The following is a 23,496-nucleotide window of genomic DNA, read 5'->3' on the forward strand; positions in this document are numbered from 1 at the left end:
GATCATCAGCATTTCCTGCACCAGTTGGTTAGTCTGTAGCCTTCCACAGAAGGATTTGGGGGTAAGGGATTTTTGGAGGCAAAGTTTTTGCTGGAATTCAGCTTCTTGGGTGGTGCAATGTGTCCATGCAACAGGCACCTTGGATCTCGCACCTGTTTTGTCTTTTGCCTGCCAGAAAAACAGTGTGGAGAGTGTATTGGTACCAAAGGGCAGTTCCCAGAGAGAGGTGGGTAGCCCAGGTGGCTCCAGGAGGCCGAGGGACCCCATTACTGTGTGTGTTAGACATGAGCTTTTCACTGCTTGGGGATAAATCGGTTTGTGACGCAAAGGTCCAGGGAGAGATGGTTTTGAGGCCCCCTACGATGACAACGGGCAGTTTAAAGGCAGTTCCGAGGTCCCCAGGTGGGCAGCGGGCAGTTTCGGGGCCCAAGCAATGGCACTGGATGGTTTTGAGGACCCTGCGATTGCAGCGGGCAGTTTTGAAGCCCTCAGGTTGGCAGCAGGAGGTTTCAAGGCCCATGCAATGACAGTGGATGGTTTCGAGCCCCCTGTGATTGCAGTGGGCAGTTTTGAGGCCCTCAGGTTGGCAGCCGGTGGTTTCGAGGCCCATGCAATGGCAGTGCATGGTTTCTAGACCCCCGGTGAGTACAGTGTGGGGTTTCAAGGCTCCTGGGGATTACAATGTGTGGTTTCGAGGCCCCCCACTCAGGATGGCAGCCAGCAGTTTTGAGGTGGTTTCCAGGCCCCTCCGTGGCATTGAGGAATAGTGTCACGTGAGGGTTACAACATGGCGTCCCGTGAGGGGTGACGGTAGGATCTGCAAGGCCTGGTGAGAGCTTGGGAGCGAGGTAATGGTTTCACATGGCCAGGTCGAGCCTAGATTCTCCACAGGCCTCGCCTAGAGGCCGGGGCACTCAGTCCCCATGGCAACAGCATGGGGCAAAGGGGGCGGTAGTGGATTCGCACGAGGTGATTGGTCAGTGATGCTGTTAGTCAAGCTGTTTGGTGGGCGGGCGTATCTGCACGGTTTAGGATTGGTGAGGAATGCTGTCGTTCGGCATAAGTTGCCCAATACGGTTGGTCTGCATTTTGTCTCTCAATCTGACGCGAGGGTAGGCGGGCTCAGTTGTTCTTTGGCTCATTGGCCCCGTGCTCCGTCATTGAGAGAGGGCGGGGGCGGGAAAAACATCAACTTGCCGATCTTCGATTGGGTGTTTTAGCTGCCACTCCCCAGGCTGTGAGGGCGGGTGTAACTGCTCGCCCGGGGATTTGACAACAGCCTTGTCAGTCCCCCTCCCTTCGGTGGCGGATTGGAGGGGATGCCGCGCGTGGGCGGGCTCAGGCCCGTGGTGGCAGGGAAGCGGCTGCTGGTGCTGCTGAGAGTGGGCCCGGCCGGCCGGCGGTGGCTGCCTGTGGGGCCGGGAGGGTCGCGGCTGAGGGGCGCGGAGAGCGGGTACCGGAGAGCGGCCCGGACCGGCGGGGAGCGGGTGTGGGGAGGGGGCGCAATATGGGGGGGAGCGGATGTGGGGAGGGGGCGCAATATGGGGGGGAGCGGATGTGGGGAGGGGGGCGCAGAATAGGGAAGGAGAGGGGGAGGGGAAGTGGTGTGGGGGGGAGTGGAAAGGGGAGGGGGGGGAGGCGGGGTAAATTTAGGGTGAGGCTGAAGGGGGAATAGCGGCTGCTGGGGTGGGGGAGAAGAGGGGGGGAGTAGTGGGGTAGCTCGGGGTAATATGAAGAGGGGTAGGCGGTGTATGGGCGGGAGCGTGTAAATATGGGGCAGTTGGGGGATAAGGGGAGACCAGAATTGGGGGGGGGCGCTATAGGGAACCCCCCCTCGCTGAACGTCCCCTTTGAAATATGGGGTAAAAGGTTTGGGGCGGGCGTTAGGCAGCACATAAGTAGTGTTATGGGGCAGTTCTAATGGGGAGCGTGAGGGGACTGTGTTCCCCTTGGGGGGAGGGGGTTGTCTTTTCCGTGGGATCAGAAATGGGGGTCCGTGAATTAGAGAATTGTAGGAGATAAAGGGGTGTAGGAAGACGGGGTAAAATAGCTAGAGGGGAATTTAAGGGGTGAGGTGTTTTTGAGTGGCTGAGGACTAAAGAGACTTAAGTAACATGTGGCTTTGAGTAACCTGCACCCCACGATGCTATTTAAATAAGAGATGGGAAACCCCATACGATAGTGTTCAGCGCTGGTGGAGTTCCTGATGCTCTCACATGTGCCATGGGGGGTGGGAGGTGTCTTTGGGAAGATTTAGGAGGATGAAATTGTTATTAGAGGGACTGAAAAGCTCAGAAAGCATGGTGACCTAGATGCTGGGATTAAAAGGTTGCAAGAAAACTGAAACCTGGTGGGGAGGGGCTCCCTGTTCCTTTCAGTTTCTGAGTGACTGAAAACAAAAGTTTTCCAGTACAAAAGGCAATGTTTGGGCTACTGGATTAATTAACTGAGATCTGACATGTGAGTGAGTTGATCAGTCAGAAAAATTGGGCTGTAATTATATGTAGGCTTGGAAGAGTTAGGGTTTTGTTGGTGAATGCAGTAAATATTGATTTCACTGTATAAACGCAAACTGACAAAATATTTCAGTCGGTGATAATCAACACTTAGACAATGCTTGAGAATTTGTGAGAGTTAGATTTAAGGTTATTTACTTTGTATATTTTGACATGTGATGTTGACAATTTGGATTTTAATGGTTATAAAGTGTTAACTTTTTGAATCTCAATATCTGCTATCACTAAATAATTGTCTGGCCCAGCTCATAATTTTCCACAACTGTGAAAGTTTAAATTGATAAAAATTGAAAAAAATGCTAAAAGAAATAAAATGGATGTTATCTGTTAAAATTGTAAAAGAAGAATTCTACCAAACCTAATTATATGTTTACTTGTAACAATTGAGGTGGAGGTGGGGAATTGAAATTGTGCTTGTTTTGCCCTGATGGGTTACTTGGTTGCAGAAGGGACAGCTGAGATTTTGGGATTAGAGGTTAATTTAAACACTCCTCCCATTCCTGCCCATGTTGGGAGTTGAGAAAAGATATCCATCAACTAACAATCCTCAGGTGATGATGAGTCCACACCTGGCAACCTTTGAAATCTATAAAAACTCAACAACCTGGAGATGCTGGGTGGAGGAGAAAAATAGGGGTGTACCCTTTGACATCCTCAAAATACATTGAACTAGGACAGGGGTTTGAAGGGACAGATGGTGGGGGTACATTTTGCTACAAAATTGGGGGCTGCGCTCTCCTCAGTTGGGACACTTGCTGTATGGAGAATTGCCCAGGAAGGTCACATTGTGGAATAAAGGCATCATAAGCATGTTTTTTGTTTTTGTTTTTAAAGTTCCCTTGTGAGTGATGGGCAGGCAGAGGAGAAGGGACTGCATAGGAAGGTAGCAAGCCCTAGTGTGTTGCAATGTTGTTCTCATTGGCTGTGCAGTGGTCACAGTTGCTTATTAGCCACGGAAAGCCCCTGTTGGATTATTATAATCTCGCTGAAAACTGGAGTGAAAGGGAGTCAGAGCTGAATTCCTGCTCCAGAGAGTGGAAGCTGACGCACCAGCCTAAGAATAGAGTAGGGAGGGGGAACTCAGACAATATTGATTCAAAAGATAACCTTTGTTTTATGTGCGTTTGGGGCTATTTAGTCAGCAAACCATCCTTTTGAGTGAAATAGATATTATTTTGTACATGGCTTGTATACAGTGGTGAAACTGATACTTCTTAGTATAGTAACTGCATATGTAATGCGTAGGGTGATGTCTCGTCAGCATCTTACCGTGTTTGTTCTCTGGTTATATTTCAGCTTCTATTGAAACCACAGCTAGGACTGGAGGAGCTGTTGAACCCTTCCTTGGTCGAAACCTTTGACTCTTCAAGCTTCCTTCAGGAAGCTTCTCAAAGCAGGAGGAGGGGGAGAAGAAGCCGCCAGCTGTCACAGAGAATACACCCTGCTCTGGAAGCAGGGTGGGGAATCAGGAAGGGTAGAGGAAGTGACTGCATGTGGACTTTTGAGACAGTAAGTCACATGGGTTTATATGTAGCCTCGTGGACTGTTATCAAATAGCTATAGTTCTGAAGAGGAGGGGAGAGTGGAGGTTGTTTACTGGGGTATAATTTCTTTCCTCTGGAGATTTAGATCATTAATTTGGCTCGTCTGAGTAACCTGATGACCTTTTTTTAATTCCTGATTGTTCAAGAGAACCTAAAACTGAAGTTTTGAATTTTCCTTAAACTCTTAATCTTGGTGAATTATGATACTTTGAGCTCTTAATTATTGGCTTTTTTTTTTTAACATTCCACCTATGTTTGCTTTTTTTCCTCCTCCAGAAATGCTTTCTCTGAAGAAATATTTCACCGAAGGACTCATCCAATTCACCATTCTACTCAGCTTGATAGGCGTTCGTGTGGACGTGGATACCTACCTGAACTCGCAGTTTCCCCCTCTGAGGGAAATCATTCTAGGCCAGAGCTCTGCTTACACCCAGACCCAGTTCCACAACCTTCGGAACACCTTGGACGGATATGGCATCCATCCGAAAAGTGTAGACCTGGACTATTATTTCACAGCCCGCAGGCTCCTCAACCAGGTGAGGGCCCTGGACAGGTTTCAGGTGCCCACCACTGAAGTAAATGCCTGGCTGGTGCACAGAGACCCTGAAGGTTCTGTGTCCAGTGCCCAGCCCAGCCCAGCCATCACCCTAGAGAATAGCAGTGGCCTGCAAGATGGGACCAATCCTGACAACGGCGTGAGGGAGAGTGGACCTGAGCAAGGATTTGGTGAAGAATTGGAAGACCTAGGAGCGGTGGCTCCTCCAGGGAATGGAGACTTGACCAAAGAGGTAGGTGGCACCTTCTTTTATAAAAGATACATGCCAAAGAAAGGGAACTGTTTGTGGACTTCTATGGGATAGGAGTAGTTTAGAGCGTAACGTTGAGCGGTGTGTAGCTTCCACATTTGTACTCAGCACCTCTGAATATCAGGTCCATTAGTCTGTGAGCCACATGGCACTGAACTTAATATTAAGGTTGGGTGGTTCCGGGCACTTTCTCTTGATGTGTGCTGTGTCTTGGTCTGAAATTGGGTGGCTAGTCAGTAATTCAGTTTGAGTGCAGATTTGCATTTATGGGAATGATGCAATAGCACCTTCTCTTTCCCTGTATTGGGTAACAGTTTCATCCCATGAGTCACCTGGTGGTAGATTACTTGGCTCTGGAGTTTGTCCAAATAATGTTTACAGCTTGGTTGCCAACAGAGAGTGGGGAGGATGGTGAATTAGAAAGTGGCTTTTTTTCCATCTGAGTGTATTCTCCCAGTTGCTATGACAGAGTCACGTGTTTGACCCCCCAGCAGCTGCTACTCTTTCTTTGCATTAGGTTTCTTTGGCCAGGCATGTTCAGACTTTGCTTCCCTGTGGCTGTATTGTACTGCTTTTAGTGATGGATTCCAGTGGAGAATGTTTGCATGGATGCTGTGCAGCTCAGACAAGCCATTATGTATGGTGGGGAGTAGGCATGGGGATTTCCCAACTGTCCTGATCCCTAATCTCCTGTGATGAAGCTTAGAGGCAGCTCTTTGGAGTCAGAAGCAGGGGAATTTTGCAGGCAGCTGTTGAGGCTGTCTGGAACTTCTGTCATGTGATTTCAGTATAGCTACAGGCAGGAAATAGCATAAATGTCTCTCTGATGTGAAAGTGTTCGTCCAGGAGAGGAAAAAGGTGAAACTTTCTTCAGATCTGATAATGTACCGAATGGCATAATCTTGCCACTGGAAGCCTGCATGGAGCCTAGCTTGCCTGAATATGAGGCACTTCCCCTATCCGCTAGAAAGGGCACCTGCTAGGGGAAGGACCAAAGGCTGAGAGAGCTAAGTCTGGCAGTGTTACTTAGTGTTTAGAGTAGGGGACTGAAAGTAAGAGGTACTTTCTATTTTCATTTCTAATTACTTACTTTCTGTGTGACTTTGGACAAGCCGATAATTTATGGTACTTTCCACCTGAGGATCTCAAAACACTTTACACAAGTGGTCACAAATCTAGCTTCTTACCAGTCCAGTGAGAGATGTGTATACTTACTCCCATTTTGCAAATCGGAAACTGGGGCGCAGATTGAAGTGACTTGCCCAAGGTCAACAGTCTGTGGTAGAGTGGGGAAAGGAATTCAGATTTCCCACTCCCATCCTATGGCTTCATGACAAGACCAGCCTTCTCTGTGCCTTGGGTTTTCCCTCTTTAGAATGGGGATAATGTACCTGGAGATCTTTTAATGACAAATACTGTATAAATACAAAGTGGGGGTGGTATTTAGGAAGCCGGAGTGAGAGGAGGCAGAGGTATGGATTGTAGGAAGAATCCTACTGCAGATGTGTTTGGTCTGTAGGTTGGTGGTATCACTGGTTTCCTAATGCCTGCTCAGCTGTATTTTTTAACTAAAATTGTGCATTAAATACCATTCCAGCTGTAAGCTTTCCATATGCAGGATGCAGTGACCCTGCTGCAAACCTGGCCAGCTCAAACTGGATTTGCTGCAGATGCATCTCCTGGATGATCCAGATTCAAGCCTTCTGGAAAGTGTACTTGTCTAGACTAGTATAATTGCTGCTTTTTTGGGGGCGGGGGGGAAGAGGGATCGCTAACCCTTTCTTTCTGTATTCTACGTATTCTAGTGCCTGTTTTCTCCTCCCATCTTTTCTATTTTTCACTAAGAAGTCTGGCTCACACCTTGTAGAGTTTTTCTTTAAACCTGCATCCAGAAGATGTGCTGTGACCTCCTTTGGGACATGGCACTTTCCTGATAATTGTTTTTTCTTTCCCTCCCCCGCCCCCTCCATTTATGTTCAGCACTGATGGCACGCAGTGCTGGGAAATCCTGCCTCCCAATCCCTCCTCTCCTGATGAGCATGGACTTCATACCTTGGTCCTGCTAGTGAAGGCAGTGGGCTGGACTCAATGACCTTTCAGGGTCCCTTCCAGTTCTAGGAGATAGGTATATCTCCATATATTATATTACCTCCCTATGTTCCCCAAGGGGTGGACAAGACTGTACTTGTGGCTGATGTGAAGCTACAAAGCATGAAGTCTTGATTCCAAGCATTCTCTACGTAATCATTTTTCTTTGTCTGGAACCTTGAACCTCATTCAGCTGTGTGGCTGGTAAATGTAGAGGGACTTAAAAGCTTTTCTGTCAGGTGTGCTGTGCGGTTCCTGGCAGACACTGTAATTGGAATTCACCTGAGACAGGCTGGAGGTTTGACTCTCCTGCTGATATCCTGTGGGAAGCAGACAGGAGGGTAGTGTTAGGCAGACAATTGCAGAAGTAGGGGGGAGACATTTCCCAGGCCTTCTGGCACTTACAATCTGAATAGAGTGGCAACATTTTATGGTCCAGACCGGATCTTGCTGTGGGGGAAATGCATTGTATCTTGGAGCTGGAGCTCACCCTGTGAGAGAGTGTCTTGCACCATACGTTTCATTGTTCTGATTAGCTTTGAAGATGGTTCTGACTTGGAATTTGACTTGCTATCCTGTTCTGTAAATGTACTAATGGTGTATCCTGGTGAGGTTGTATTCAGAAGCATCCCAGTGCTTGCTCTTTCTTGTTGTTTTGCTGCTATAGCATCCCAAGGGCAGGGTTGTGTTTTTTTTTTGTCCTCAGTGTCTCGTCTGAGGTTTTTTTCTCTTCTCCGGCACAGCATGGGGGAGGGAATTGTTGTCCTGTTGGCTGATCTTTGAAATGAGTGGCCCTGTCCCTATAACGTTTCCACAACAAGGGGATAAAAATACCCACCAAGTGGAACATGTGACAAACTGCTGGTGCTGGGTATTATCCCAGTATGACAAAGTCCCCCTCCAACCAGTACTCTGGTAACAGGGTATTAGAACCTGGGTAAGATCTTCTTACACTTGGCTGGCTGCATAGAACGGACTTGTTTACAGTCAGTTCCTAAGGGACAGCAACCAGATAAAGTGACCAGCTGAGGACATACTGTTTCTGTTAACCTTAGTGATGAGGGATAATGGGAACTCTTTTTGGGAGGGGGGAGGGGGGTTTGAGAGGATTTAGGTGTCTGCTTGGACTGGGAGGTGCAGTGTTAGACAGGGATAGCCCAAGGTTATGTAGAGCTTCGTTTTAAATATTGAGATTGTAAGTAGTAAATACTAAGTGCTTCCGTAGACATAAAAGCTCTTTCAAAGAGGAAAATCTTATTAAACAGGTAACTCATCAGTTACCCATCTGTAAAATGGGGATAACGACATCCATCCATTTTATTAAAGTGCTTTGAGATCTATGGATGCAAAATCCAATGTACATACCAAGTATTGTCATTTTACACAGATGTGAAACAAGGGCACAGAGAGGCTCAGTGAGTTGCCCAGCATCACCCAGCAAGTCAGAGGTGGAGCTGGAAATATAATTAAGGTCTACTAACTCTGTCCTGAGTTCTAATTCGCCACAAGACTGTAAACTGCATCCACTTTAAGTGCTGATTCTTCTGAGAGGCCTCCGAGTAGTGGTGTATTTAGAGGAGAAAGGCAGAGACTGCAGGTACTGAGGGTTAGCTCTGGGGTTACAGACTTTAGCTTGCAATCCAGATGTTATGACTTGGGTCAGATAAGGATCAGTAAATGGATATTTCAAGATGAGCATTTTGGATGTGCAAGACTTTCCCATCAAGCTCCACAGGTAGCCAGGGCATGTCCGCTGTACACACAGCGTGGGGCGAGGGGGCTGTGATAACGAAAGGACATAGCAGAAATGGAAGGGATCCAGACATGGAGCTAAAATGATTTGAAACTTGTACAGAATATCGTATAAAAGGATTGAAAAGGTTAGGAGCGGAGACAAATAAGGGGGACACGAGAGAAAGGAAAATAATAAATGGAATAGAGAAGGTAAACTGGGCATTCTTGTTTTTCCTTTCCCTCTTTGCCATAACTAAAGCTGCAGGTTTGTCACAGCAGGGAAAAAAGTCAAGGATCGGGTGATTTTCCTGTTTATCAGTGGCGTCCTTTGTTTTGTGTGCGCGCCCATGACTCACCCCACAGCAGCAGCTTCTGTCCCCCAGGGCTGGGCCCAGCTCCCTTCTCTGGGCATTATGATCATGTGTGTGGGGTTGCAACACAAACCAGATTTGGCTAAGATGCCCCTTTGTCATGATGGAGGGGGATCGGTCAAACCTACGCAGTGCTGTGACTTGGCATGCCAGGTCGCAATACCCAGAACATGGTGCTGGGCCCAGCCTCATTGGACGCAGGAGCAACTTAGACCAGAGGTGAGTGCAGGGTATGCTCCATCTCATCCCAGGGAAGAGCAGCTCCCAGAGGGGAGTGCGGGGCAGGCTCTGTCTCCAGCCTTTCTCCCCCCTCAGGCCGAGCTGGTGCAGAAGGTTCTATTGTGCGTGGTCAGTGCCCCCCTCTTTTTTTTCAGGGCATTTTTGCTCAAAGGTTATGGAGCAGTCACTGAATCTGTGACTCTTACAACATTTACCATGACTGCGCTGTAATTTAAAAAAAAAAAAAATTATTAAATGCTGAGACAAATCTGCAGCCATACCCATAATGCAAGAACAAGGGGATAGCCAGTGAAATTGAACAGTGGCAAATTAAAAACTGATACAACAGTTTACACAACACATAATTAACTTGTGGAACTCACTGCCCCAAGATATCAATGAGGCCAAAACTTAGCAGGATCAAAAAAAGGATTAGACCTTTTATATAGAAAATGAGAATATCCACAGTTATTAGGCCAAAAGATAAAGCAGTGGATCTCAACCAGGAGTACCTGTACCCTTGGTGGTACCAGAGGTCTTCCAGGGGGTACATCAACACATCTAGTTTTTTTGCTTAGTTTTTTATAACAGGCTACATAAAAAGTACTAGCAAAGTCAGTACAAACTAAAATTTCATACAGACAGTGACTTGTTTATACTGTTATATATATATACTATACATTGAAATGTAAGTACAATATTTATATTCAGTGGATTTATTTTATCATTATATGGTAAAAATGAGGAAGTCTCTAATTTTCCAGTACTAGTGGCTGTGACACTTTTGTATTTTTATGTCTGATTTTTGTAAGCAAATAGTTTTTAAGTGAGGTGAAACTAGGGGGGACACAAGACAAATCAGACTCCTGAAAAGGCTACAGTCATCTGGAAGGGTGAGAGCCACTGATCTAAAGGATAAACACTTCTTGCTTCATAGCATAAGCCAAATGCTAACTGCCAAGGGTTAGGCAGAAACGTCTCTTATGGGCAGCTTACTCCATAATGGTACAATGCGAGGACTCCAGCACCTTCCTGAAGAATCTGTTACTGGCCACCACTGGGGATATAGTGCACTGGACTAGCTAGACAACTGGTCTGACTGGCATAGCCGTTCCTATTTCTAACTCGCCCCCCTCCTGCTGGTGTGGGAATGATGGGTGCAGGTCCATGACTGGCTCTGGCAAGGCTCATGCTCTCACATAAATATGATGTGCAAATCCTCCCCAATCTCCCAGTGACATCACTGCACATGTGCAGATGGCACAGACACCCTGTCTCTGGTTCTGACCTATTTTTCCCCCCCTATGGTAAGGGAGGCCCGTTTCCTAGTGGGTTCTGGTCTTGCAGGATGTGGGGCCCTACCACACCAAAGCTGGGTCCCGCCCCTGTGACAAAGGGGGGAGCCGAGCTGCTGGTCACCTCCAGGGCGAATGTAAAGAATCCTGGCAAAGGTGCCATTCGGCCCAACCTCCTGGCAGGCCAGGCCAGGCCTCCCGTGGGGTATCACTGCCTGGAGCTGCTGCTGCTGCCAGCAGATGCTGTAAGTTTCATGGTGGGGATCCCTCTGCCGCTTCGCTCCCCACTGCACCATCCCGGGGAGCGCTGGGTGGGGCACCTGGCGTGGGAGCGTCTCCTCAAGGAGACACAGGCCCAAGCAGCTGAGCACGAGGGGGGAGGGGAGGGGAGGGGAGACTCCTCGCTGCAGCTTCCACAGCGACCCGGGGGGGGGGGGGCGGGGGGAGGAGCCGAGCTCTCGCCGCAGCCTAGGTGACGAGCGCAGGGCGGGGAGGAGACTGGCTCCCTCCGCATCCTCACCAGTGACCCGGGGCACGGGATTGGCTCGCGCCGCAGCCTAGGTAACAAGCGGAGGGCGGAGACTGGCTCCCTCCGCATCCTCCGCGGTGACCTGGGGGAGGGGATTGGCTCTCGCTGCCGCCTAGGTAACAGGCAGGCGGGGGAGGGAGGGGGATTGGGTCTCGCTGCAGCCCCAGCGCTGAGCATGGGGTGGGGATTCGGTCCAACTCCTGCCTACGCAACCAGCGGGGCCCATTCCTGGAGCTGTGGCTTAGGGAGGGAGGAGGGGGCGGGGGGCTGGCTGTAGCCCCCACCTGTGGATCACATGCTGTTAGGGGGGCTTGCAAACAGCCAGGGGTCCGGCCTGCCAAAAACCGCTCAGTTACTGAACTCGGAGATGTCTGTGCGGCACCGTGCCCGGGTCTCACAGCTCTGCCTGCCTGGAATTCGCCCCACATAGACCATGATCTGCAGGGACAGCTCCATGAGCAGCAGCTGGGGACATGAAAAAGGTATCACTTACCTTAACCCTTTTATTGCTGCTCCAGGCGAGGCAGAGGCGGTGGGGAGAGACCTAGGAAGTCTGGTCTGGAGGAGACAGATGTATGATCAGAGCACAGGATAGCTGGGGTAGTCAGAGAAAGGGTCCTTGCTGAGGCTGATGAGTGACATTTGGGCCTGGGGGGGACTGGTCTTTGGGGAGGGTGTGACAGTGAATGCTCAGGGCAGAACGGGGGTCAAGGGATGGTTTCACGGTAGCATTTGGGATACTGTAGACATTGTGTATGGTGACATTGACCTCACAAGAAGCTGGTGTCTAGGGGGCTCTGGTTGTGTTTATTGGGGGGAGGGAGGGGGCTATTGTGGATTCTTGTCCATTTCTGTAAGTGCCAAAGGTGATGGCAGCTATTGGGGAACCTTTTTCACAAGAGCAGGGAGAATCTTTTTAAGGAGGCAGAGATGTCCTGTCTCCTTGCTTTGAGGTGGGGGAAGGGGGGCTAAGGGCTCATTGATAAACTATGAAGTCGACTGCCATAATATTTCAGTAAAATAAACCATCCATGCTATGATGTGGGAGGCAGGGTGGGGAGAAATCTGTATGTCCCAGGCTTAGGTGGTAATTCTAGGGTAGGGCCTTGCGTCCTGGTCACATTAAAAGGCCCCTGAGGTTTGAACCAGCACAGGCTGCTTTTCAGGGGTGTGGGGCATGCCCTGGGTTAGGCTTGCATTAGAGGGAGGGGCCTGTGGGTAGTGGTGGCTGTGAAGAGAGACAAATGTTTGCAGATTCATATTATGTGGTTAGGGATGAGGCATTTGGGTTCTTGATCATGTTGCTGCTAGGGAGCAGAAGGGTGGTAGCAGGCATTTCCCCTCCCGCTCAGGGTCACAGATTCTTTGCATGGGGACCCTGGGGCTGTAGAGGGAGGGAAGATGACAGAGTTCTCGGAATGGGGTTAAAGTTCCGGCAGGGGGTGTGGGGGGGGGGATCTCAGTTGGAAGGCTGCGCTGTCTCATTTGTAGGTGAAGGGCTGGGCAGGGCTGGCATCTCTGCTGTCTGTAGACAAGTGGTGAGCAGGCAGCAGGCCGGATCTCAAGTTGCATCAGGTGGCTGGGAATGCAGGGTTTTTCCTCTCCAATGCACTCCACCCCTTTATGCAAATGCCGAGAATGGCACCACAGGCTGATGCAAGCTCCTCCATGGAGCAGCAATCCTGCATGACAATTGGTCCTCACCATCCAGCCGGCATCGTGCAACCCAGAGGAGTTAAAGCTGCAGACTCCCTTTTTCCTGAGACGGGAGGAGGCCCCTGCAGAGCATGGAGAGCAGGGAGGAGACAGCTAAAGTCGCTTTCCAATGGAGTTCTGTTCTTTCTCCAGCCTGGCTCCATTGCACAGCTGCTGTTAGAGACCTAGCCAGGCAAAATGACCATAGGCTCTTGTGCAAAGGAGGCACAGCAGCTGGCCTCTGTGCAAGGCAGGGGCGAAGGACTGGTGTCTGGAGTCCCCGATGGTGGTGATGGGGGTGGGGCGGTATGTGAAAGAAACCGTCATGGAAGGTTGGAACTGTGTCCAGTACTAATAGATGGGTGGGGACAGGACACTGTGCCCCAAGGAAGGTGTTGTGGCGGGTGGGAGTGTTGGTAGGGGGAGTGCAGTGTAGTACAGAAAGGGTGGTTATGAATCTGGGTGGAATGAGGGCATTGTGTTGTAGGGTGGAAGGGGTGCTTGTCGGGAGGTTGCTGTGCTGCAGGAACGGGGCGGGGAGGAGGGCAAGGGAAGAAGAGGGTCTTCCCTCCATGGTGGGGTGTAGATGAGCCTGCCAAGTGCTGAAGGAAATCTTGTGTGTCTTTCAGGACATCGATTTGATTGACATCCTGTGGAGACAGGATATTGATCTCGGCGCTGGGCGAGAGATTTTTGACTACAGCCATCGCCAGAAGGAGAGCGAAGTGGACAAAGAACTGAGTGATGGGAGGGAGCATGGGGACAGCTGGAGGAGCGGAGGGAACGACACCTTGGATAGAAACCTGCTAGTTGATGGAGAAACGGGGGAGAGTTTCCCTGCACAGGTAACAGCCCCCCGAGTAGGGCTTACCCCTCATTCCAGGGTGTATTGCAGTGTTCTGGGATTCATGTGTCTGCCACTCAGCAGGGAAGGAGAGGGAACCATCAGCTAGCTGTTATTAGCAGTGGCACTTAGTGATTTTTAGAGGGGACACTCTTCCTCCCATCTGGCTGATGGTAATGGCTGTTGAGCTAAGAAAGGGCATGAAGACAACCACCACCCGTCTGGATGACAGGGTGCGATGTTGGAGCACAGTTTGTCTCCCAGGCTAGAGAGAACCAAACACAAAGGTGAACTGGGGAAATAACCAGGAAGCTGTTGGCACCCTGATTATCTGCTGCGAGGAAATAAGCAGGAGGATCCATGGTCACTAACACAGAGCAAGACAAGGCCAGAGTCTCTTTGAATGTTGACAAAGCTTTATTCCAGTGAGCGGTTTGGGAGTGGGAGGAGTTGGCTCCTGTTCTGCTTTTAGGTTCTTTGTAGAAGTTGTGAATGAGGAGTGGGGGGAGGGAAAGAGCATAGGCACTGAGCAAAATCCTCAACTAGGGGTATGTCCATACTACCCGCCGGATTGGTGGGTAGCGATCGATCTATCGGGGATCGATTTATCGCATCTAGATGAGACGTGATAAATCGATCCCCGAATGCTCTGCTGTTGACTCCGGAACTCCACCAGGGTGAGAGGCGGAAGCGGAGTTGACAGGGGAGCCGCGGCCATCGATCCCGTGCTGTGAGGATGGGAGGTAAGTCGATCTAAGATACGTTGACTTCAGCTACGCTATTCTCGTAGCTGAAGTTGCGCATCTTAGATTGATCCCCACCCCAGTGTAGACCAGGCCTAGGCTATGGGAAGTTTGAAGCTGAGTCTCTATTTGCAGCATGCGTCAGTGAAGCTAATCCAGAAAAGTCAGCATGAAGCTAACCCGAACAAGAGTTCATTTGACCCCCCTGGCCCATTTATGAACAGTATTGACTAGCTTCAGGAAGTCATGGCAGGTGCTCCTTGGCTAGCAGGATGGTAATTGCAACTTGATGCAAAAGTGTGGGGGACTCTGGATATTTGGACTCTATGAAGAACATACTAAGCCATTGGGTCTCTGATGCCCTTGGTTCAGAAACTTGTGTCCTACCCTTTAGGGAGGTCCTTACCCTTCAGTAAACTGTGCTGAAATGATTCATTGTCCCAGGTGCCTGGTGTGGTGGATCAGACGGCCCTGTCGCTGGAGGAGTGCCTTAGGTTGCTGGAAGCCACCTTCCCCTTTGGGGAGAACTCTGAGGTGAGTTTGTGCATTCTTGAAAATGGAAACCATTTCTCCATGACTCATTTCTAAGTGTGACAGATCCAGAGCCTGGTTTTGTTGGTGCATTGGGATTTGATGCCTTTTGCCTCCCATTTAAGACAAATATCAGAGACCACTAAACTGGCAGTAAATTGGGTTAATCTGTCTAAGGCGGCTCCAGGCACAGCTCCTGTGAAGCAGCCAGTGGGGAAGATGGTCACAATTAATTAAGGGCTTCTGACTTTGTTTCTAATTAGTTCGCAGTGAACGGTAGGGGAATAACAGCAGCTAGTTCTCAGTCTGAATAAAAGAAAAGCAGTTCCCTGTTGTGGAGCCTGAAAGGCATTCAGGGCTTTGCTGACCTGCCTCTCCTCGGCAGACCAGATGTGGACGAACACTGCTCTGTATTTAGTTTCCAGCTGCAGATGCCTCCCACCTAAACGAAGCTGTGCCTGGTGAAAGCGAGTCTTCAGTTATCCAGAGCGGCCTCCTGTCTCCTCTTCTGACGGAGACAGAGTCCCCATTTGATCTGGAGCAGCAGTGGCAGGACCTTATGTCTATAATGGAAATGCAGGTTAGTTCTTGCTAACTGCTCTCCAGTGGTTAATTGTCTGGGTCCCCATAGCTCCCTTTTCTCTCTCCAGTGGGTACCCCAAGCAGGACGTGTGTGTGTGTCTGTCGTGGGCATTCCTGATCCGTGTGTAGGTGCAGAGCAGGATTGCTATTGGAAATGCCCCCAGGATGTGGTATTTCATCCCCTTTGGGCTAGCTGAAGTATATGTCAACGTGCTGAATGTTTAGGTGAGGGTGATACCTGGTGTGTGCCCTTCCCATCTCAAGCTGCTGCTGTTCATTGTAGTGGTTTGATGGCTGTTCTAAGCAGCTGAGATCTAGAGTGTAGTTGTAGTTTTGGGTCAAAAACTGCTGCCCCTGTGGCTTGGCTCATAGTGTGCAGTTTGAAAACTGCCTCTGTCTTTGGCGTGGGGCGAGGGAACATAGAGGGAGAGGAATTTCTTATTGTTGATTCTTATTGAATCTTAAATCTTCCAGATCCTCTAGACCTCATGAGTGCTGCTGGAACTAGCTCACTCCATGATCTCTGCAGGCTCCTCTCTTTTCTGTTTTTAGCCTCTGGTGGTGTTTGCAGTGCACATAGGAAATGGGGGAGAAGGATAGTGCCCAAGGCTGGATCATTTGCTGAACTGCTTCTAATCTCTTTCAGGCTATGGAAGTGAACAACACAACTGCTGAAATCCTGTATAATGGCACAAATGGAGACCTGCTGACTGCTAACTACAGTCTAGCTCCAAACACTCCCATCAATCAGAATGTCAGCCTGCATCAGGCATCTCTGGGTAGCTGCACACAGGACCTCTCCTCCCTCTTCAGCTCAGAGATTGAGAGCCCCTCCGTGGCTAGCAGTTCAGCCCTGCTCCAACTGGCTCCTGACAACTCCACTGGCCTCAACACCACCTTTGGGTCTACCAACTTGAGTGGGATCTTCTTCCCTCCACAGCTGAACAGCACAGTCAACGAGACAACTGGCCCTGAACTACCAGATCCATTAGGGGGTCTTCTAGATGAAGCCATGCTTGATGAGATCAGCTTGATGGACTTGGCTATTGAAGAAGGTTTCAACCCAGTGCAAGCCTCTCAGTTGGAAGAAGAGTTTGATTCTGACTCAGGGCTTTCTCTGGACTCTAGCCATAGTCCTGTTTCTTTCAGTAGCTCAGAAGCCTCCTCTTCTTCTTCCTCCTCCTCCTCCTCCTCTTCTTCTTCCTCTTTTTCTGAGGAAGGAGCTGTAGGTTACAGCTCAGACTCTGAAAATGTGGACTTTGAAGAAACGGAAGGGGCAGTTGGATACCAACCGGAGTACAGCAAGTTCTGCCGCATGAGCTATCACGACCCATCAGAGCTACGCTACTTGCCTTACCTGGAGCATGTTGGTCACAACCACACCTATAACATGGCACCTGAGAGCAAGGAGACGCAATCTGACTTCCTGGATAAGCAGATGAGCCGGGACGAGCACCGAGCTAGAGCCATGAAGATCCCTTTCACCAATGACAAGATTATAAACCTGCCAGTGGAGGAGTTCAATGAACTTCTCTCCAAGTACCAGCTCAGTGAGGCACAGCTGAGCTTGATCCGGGACATCAGGAGGAGGGGCAAGAATAAGATGGCTGCCCAAAACTGCCGCAAGAGGAAACTGGACACCATCCTGAACTTAGAACGGGACGTGGGAGACTTGCAGAGGGACAAGTCCAAACTGCTCAGGGAGAAGGTGGAATTTCTCAAGTCCATTCGCCAGATGAAACAGAAGGTGCAAAACCTGTACCAGGAAGTGTTTGGGCGCCTGCGTGATGAGAATGGCCAGCCCTACTCTCCAAATCAATACTCCCTACAGTATGCCAGCGATGGCAGTGTTATCTTGATACCTCGCGCCTTGGCCGACCAGCAGGCCAGGCGGAAGGAGAGAAAACAGAAAGACAGGAGGAAGTGAGCCAGGGGGAGGAGGAGGGAGCTCACTAAAGTTAGACACTGGAGAAGGGCTGAGCCTGGAAGTACTAGAGGAACTTTCATGCCTTCTTATCCAATATATCTTCTCAAACGTGACTGCTGCCGGTCAGTGTACAGGAAGAGACTGCTGCACGTGGAGGGTGCAGGACCTGCACTTTGAATTTCTGATGGCTCCCATCAGGGAGTGACCGGGGAGGAACACACAGTGAACTGGGCGAGCCCAGCTCCCTCTACAACCTGGAATCCTTTGAGTATGGGGAATAAGCTGGCATCCTTGGTGGTGAGAATCTGCAGAAGATGGAGAAACTACTGTTTAGGAACTGGCTTTAAAAAAGATTTAAGCAAATGAACTTAAAGTTATAGGAGAGACATTTTTCTGAACTTCCAAAGTTCTGTGACTTCAGGTAGTTGTGTTTTTTTTTTTTTTTTTCGTTCCTGAACCAGTTTTGACATTGGTGTGTGATAAAACCTGACTTAATTCCAGATTAACCAATTTCCCTTCCTAGATCAGACCAGTGCACACATGGAAACACAAAGTGGTGTGACTTTCATTAATTCTTTCCAGTCTGCGGAACCTTAGATGGGGCTAGGAGAAGTGGGAGAGCTCTTATCTTACCATCTCTAGAGCTGTTAATCCTCCTGTGCAGTGGACCTTAGCAACTGCTACAGCTTTGGGGTAGGTGGATCTGGAAAGAGTTAATAGAACCAATGTGATGATGTATCCCCCACAAAACTCAGAGCATGTCACTGCCAGTGAGCCAGCACCATGGCGTTAGATGATGGCAAGCAGTAACCTGCATGCAAACACTGTCTTCTCCCACTGACTGGCTGAGGAACCAGGGTGGAAAGGGGTGGGTGGGCTTGGGTCTAAAGCTTGTCTGCAGCCAGTTCCTTTCCAGCTGCAGCAGCTTTGGGAACTGGGTGCTGGATGGCCTGAAAGGAGGCGCATGTGGGGTTGAGGTGTAGCAAATCTGGTTGGTATAGAGCACAATAGGGGGAGCAGATGGTTCCTACCCCACGAAGTGGGCTTGTCACTTATAGAAATAGACATCGGTTAGGATTCCTGTTTCTCAGCCGTGCTTTGTTTTCCAGGGCTTCAGCCCTGTTTTCCCAATAAGCTGTAGAGCGCTTGTGTTGAGTGAAAGAGAGAAGCCCCAATGTTCAAAGCTGCTCAGTGTTCTCTTTGCCATAAAGACTCAGTGTAACTGTGTGTGATCACATTATAGGAGTCTCTTCTGTCCCTAGGTGTTGGTCTGACTTCCTTTGTTTTAAGAAGGGGGGTGGGGGTAGTGCCTTGATCGCTGCTGGTCTTGGTCTGTAAGACTGAGACAATCCTAGAAGCTGTATTTACAATATAGCACAGCTGGGCGTGTACTGACTTTACCAGCAACTGAAAAGCAAAATGGCTTTCCTAGCCAGTCCTGTGCATGTCATATGGGGTGAGGCCATAGCACTGAATGGAGAATGTGCATCCTATGGAGGACTTGGGGAGGGAGGCAGTATCTGCAGTGAAAGTAACCTTGCAATGGAAAGTGAGAGCAAAGGTCTGCTGTAGACAGCCTGGAGAAGTCTAATTTCATATTCTAGCACTGCAAAAGAAGACATCTGTCTAAAATGTGTATTCCAGGCTATTTTAAAAGCAGCTGCATCTTGTCAGAGTGCATCACGATGAGAACTATAGGGCACTTGGTTAGTATATTCACTGTGCCATGATCTCATGCTGAACAGCAGGAGATGGACTCGCTAGGACCAAACAGGTCTCTTCCATCTTTAACTTGTTATGATTCAATGGCTTTACTTTCTTATATGCATGAGATGAAGCACAAGTAGTGGAGATGTGGCTGGGTGCAGGGAGGTTGGAATGGAGCCCTGAGTGTATGTTTTAAATTATTTTCCTCTTAGAACCTTTATTTTAATGATCTGTGACCTGTCAGGGAGAGAAGAGAGATTGTGAGCGCACAGGACAAAAATAAAATGGCTTATTCGCTGTATGTGCGCTTGTTTCATGGAGTCTTTTTTTTTATTATTATTTTTGAGCAGAAGGGAAGCTAAAATATTAATGATCCTACCTGGGTAGTTGCCTGTATAAAATAACTGCCCTCTGCACCGACTACCCCCAGACTGTCTCTAATCCAGGAGCAGGAGCAAACTTGGTTTGCCTCCTGAGCACTAACTGGGCCCAACCATTGTAAGTATCTGGTATCGGCTTAATTCTTATTCCTACTTTTGGGGAAAAAAAAATGAAAGCCTTAAAGGGCTTCTTCACGGTCTCTAGTTAAGAGGCTCTCCTCCTTTCTCCTTCGGAGGCACTTCGCTCCAACCCTCTTTTTTTTAAAGATATCTGACTTTGTGCTTCCATCACTGTAGGGTCAGACTCTTAAGATAAAATATTCTCTGTTTCAAAGGTGCTGCATCTCCAGTTTAGGTACAGCAGGGAGAAGCTCCTGCTTTAAAGCTTTCTCCAGAGTTCCTGACTGGAGTGAATTGGATTCTGACATCCATGGAGTAGAGCTACTTCTGAGCAACTGACTTTGTGTTACTGGGTTAAAAGGTTTCACACTATATCAACTAATTGGTATCACTAAGCCCTTAACCTTCCCCAGGAGTCGAGTGGTGGTTGCAGGGGGTTTGTTCTTGACAGGGATAGACTAAGAAAAACCAGCTTGAAGGGGGTGGGGGTGGGTTGAAGCAGGGATGCTCCATGGAAAACAGCAGCTACTTCCATATTTCCATACCCTCCCCCTTGAAAAGCAGCTTCTAAGACAAGCTTCCATTCCAACTGCATCGGTCAGATGCCAAAATCTTCCCTCTTTCCCTCCCCAGGAGTGAGAGAACATATATTGGGAATGGAACTGCTGGCCAACTATCTGCACCAGTCTTAAAGTCCTAGCAAAAAGAAATGCAGGGCACTCTGGAAGTATAAATTAAATGCAACCCTGCGGCTCCCCTGGGGGGAAAAAGTCAACCACTTTTTGCATTGGGCAAATTTATATTAGAGGTGGTTTCTGGAGGTTCACTCAGGAATGAAGAGGGACTCTGGGGGCACTATTATGGTCTCTTCTTCAAGCACAATCCCCCCACTGCCTATTCAGCAGCCATAAGGCAATTTGGAAAATGTGACTGGGGTTCTGCTTGGCTGCCTTGAGCTGCATATGATGGCAATGCTTGGTCTTCCTCCTGCTGCAGTAATTCTCTGGAAAGCTTCTTGATACAAGAGCCTGCTGCACAGACGGGGAATAGGAGAGACGTTCTTGCCAGGTGTGTGTCAAAAACAAAAGTCCTGATGGAAGCTTAAACAAGCAGCAGTGGGTACGTGAGTATTACGTTACAGGGAGTGGGCCTCATGACACTGCATCCTGGTGAGGACCATTTTAACAAGTTGCTGTTTCTCAATCTGACCTGGGAAGCTCTGGTTAAACCAGAGAGGGAGAAGTATTGGCCTAGGATTGAGTAGCTCCGACAGCACTACTGTCACTGGCAGTCACCAATAGAACCCAGGAGTCCTGCTTCCTGGTAGGCAGCCTAAAGCACAGCTAGGAACATCCATTAATACTTAGAATATCACGGGTTAGTCAAGGCAGCGTTGTTGTTATACTCACAGGAACTCCTCAGTCCTCGGCAGACACCGCAGCTGGTTATGACACAATCTACCTGATGCTTTGCAAATAACTCACTCTCACTCACTCCCCTGAGGGACTAACCTGAGACAGGAGCTGAGGAAGGGAATAAGAAGAAAAACGAAAGTAGCCAGAGAGAAAGGGACAGCAATAGGGCTCATCCTGCAAGAAAGAGCCTCATTCCCAGGTCTGCAAGCGGGTAAATAATTCAACATCACCTACATCCTGTTGGCGAGTGACAGGTACTAAGAAGTCTCTCTGAAAGTCCATGGCAGTTAGGTAAGGAGCTGGTGAGTAGAATTTTCAAAAGCACCTCACTTCCCCCTCCCCCTTTTGCTTTATTTGTGGTGGTAACTTTTGGCCTAGGGCCTTGGGGTGGCTGCCAGGCAGAGGCTTGAGACAAATCCAAGCTTAGTCATTTGCAGACAGTGTGCCTCTTTGCAGACTTTCCAGAGGCAGAACCAATGATTGATAACCTGAGCAGTGAGGTCGTGCTCCAGGTGACAAACCCACCCAGGGGCTCACACCCTCCACCCACGCTGCCCAGATCTCTCCAAGGCAGATGCTGGGTGAGTTGGATCCTTAGCTGATGTAAGTTGGGGTAGTTGTACTGACATGAACGGAGCTATTCCTTCTTGTCAGCTGAAAATCTGGCCTCTTTGATAGACCCTGCCCCAAAGAGCTTCCAAGAGAGAGGAAATCATCCCATAAAACAGGACTGATTAAGTGACTTGTCCAAGGTCCAGGGAGTCTGTAGCAGACCTGGAAATTTGAATCCAACCTCCTGAGGCCCAGCTCAGTACCTTAACCCACAGCCCATCATTCAAAGATCTGAGCTGATAGGTTGAGAGAGGAGTAAAGAGGCCCAGCCTATGCTGTATTTCCCCTCCTTCTAAAGATGAGCTGCTCCTGTGCCAGAAGCTTTGCAAGTAGGAGGAGTTGCTCTGAGGCCGTGGCTTCTCCTCCCAGGGTTAGGGCTCTGTTGCTCTTACAGGGAGAGGCATAGGCCTGCTATAAGCCCCATAGTGCTCCCCCACTCACTGGACTACTGACCCCCTCTAGCAAGACCTTTCTCTAGTCACAGGATCCCACAGCACTTTACAGAGGGACTTGAGACAAGAGCCACCTCTGTTCCACAGGTGAGGAACCAGGGCTGCCAAAGCTGGAAGCAGACACAAGCATCCTGCACATTAGACACAGGTTAATGTTTTCAAAAGTACTTAAGTGACATTGGAGCCCAGTTTCCCTTGAAAGCTCATGCTCAGCCTGTTTCTAAAACCCCCAAATTACTTATGGTAATTTTTGAAATGCACTTTCTATTCATAATATGGCAAACCCCCCCGCCCCCCCCCGGTTATGAGAGAATAAATGGCTGTTTGTTAAAGGGACCATCGGCTATAGGCCAAAACTCTACATTTCAAAATTCAAACCCATTAATAGAAATGCTTTCACTAAACAGAAATCCCCATGAAAACAGTATGAGGGGAGGAGTTACATGAACATTCCTCTGCAGCATTTTGCTAAGCTATGGAAAGTAGAAGAGGGAATGTGCTATACACAAAAGTAAAACCAACAGCTGTTTGTTTCTCAGTGAAGTACACATCACTAGGAACACATGAACTAGCTTTTTAAAAACATGACAGAGGTCAGGTATTAAAGCCTGGGTAAGGAAAATATGCTTAAATCTCTAGTAATGACTATACCCCCCAGGAAGGGCCCTGAAACGTTTCCTGTAGCTCCTACTATGGATTTATACCTAGGCGCCAAAGTGGTTCCTGCACTAATGTTTTTTATCCAGTTCTCTGTAGAATTTATCAATACTTAGGGCAGAATAAGACCTTTAAAGCAAATGAATCTCCAGCCAGCGTTAGAAGCTATGCAACTAATGTCACATTTATTTGGATAGTTATGGAAACTTACATGATGTGCAAATGTTATTTTTACTTAGTGCATCCATTGGAATAGTCCCTCTCCATTTAGGAAAGTGGGGATTTTATGTAATATAAATAGAAGTGTTTTCCTGAGAAGATGGGGGTTTATGGGACTAGAACCAGTGTTGCTGCTTGTACATGAACCTGACCAGTCCAGCTTCAGTCCAAGCTGAAATGCAAAAAGGAAGACCCGCATTGGAGGTCAAGCAGCTATTTTAAAGTATTAAACACCTCAGGATATTGGTTTTAAGTAGGATTTTTAGTTTTGGCAGGCTAGACACAAGTGGAAAAAAAACCACACTTTGTTGCCTCACAACACATGCAATTGCAAAGCAGCAAGTCTGAGAGGAAAATTAGCCCACCAGAGCCATTCACTTCTGGGCTCCCTGCCCAATGTTGTCAAGTCTCACTTTGGGCAGCCAGGCCATGGCCTCTTAATACAAAGCAGAGGTAGAGGGGAAGGGGCTTAACCAGCTCCCCACATTGCTGCTTTCACCTCATTCCATG

The 23,496-nt window shown here is 48.8% G+C and overlaps 1 protein-coding gene across 4 annotated transcripts; it reads left to right on the plus strand.

Moving 5' to 3' along the window:
* Nucleotides 1-1,298: 1,298 nt before the first annotated feature.
* Nucleotides 1,299-19,432, plus strand: NFE2L1 (NFE2 like bZIP transcription factor 1). Of its 4 annotated transcripts, none has more exons than XM_044999206.1 (7): nt 1,299-1,453; nt 3,813-4,025; nt 4,337-4,848; nt 13,427-13,642; nt 14,829-14,918; nt 15,334-15,495; nt 16,144-19,432. In XM_044999206.1, the coding sequence occupies exons 3-7, from the start codon at nt 4,339-4,341 to the stop codon at nt 17,422-17,424; spliced, it is 2,259 nt and encodes a 752-aa protein (XP_044855141.1). In that variant the 5' UTR covers nt 1,299-1,453; nt 3,813-4,025; nt 4,337-4,338; the 3' UTR covers nt 17,425-19,432. The 4 variants fall into 4 exon arrangements, with proteins under 4 accessions (XP_044855141.1, XP_044855144.1, XP_044855143.1 ...); XM_044999209.1 differs by lacking the exon at nt 1,299-1,453 and adding an exon at nt 2,093-2,460; XM_044999208.1 differs by lacking the exon at nt 1,299-1,453 and adding an exon at nt 3,252-3,399.
* The last annotated feature ends 4,064 nt before the right edge of the window (nt 19,433-23,496 follow it).

This window comes from Mauremys mutica, chromosome 25, assembly GCF_020497125.1.
Source record: "Mauremys mutica isolate MM-2020 ecotype Southern chromosome 25, ASM2049712v1, whole genome shotgun sequence".
In the NCBI taxonomy this organism is placed as follows: domain Eukaryota; kingdom Metazoa; phylum Chordata; order Testudines; family Geoemydidae; genus Mauremys; species Mauremys mutica.

What these genes read in the sequence shown, in the direction of transcription:
- NFE2L1 (XM_044999206.1), top strand. Translation starts at nt 4,339, where the DNA reads ATGCTTTCTCTGAAGAAATATTTCACCGAAGGACTCATCCAATTCACC. An exon ending in GGGAGAGTTTCCCTGCACAG is followed by an intron (nt 13,643 to 14,828) that starts GTAACAGCCCCC and finishes TCATTGTCCCAG; the next exon opens with GTGCCTGGTGTGGTGGATCA. An exon ending in CCTTTGGGGAGAACTCTGAG is followed by an intron (nt 14,919 to 15,333) that starts GTGAGTTTGTGC and finishes CTCTGTATTTAG; the next exon opens with TTTCCAGCTGCAGATGCCTC.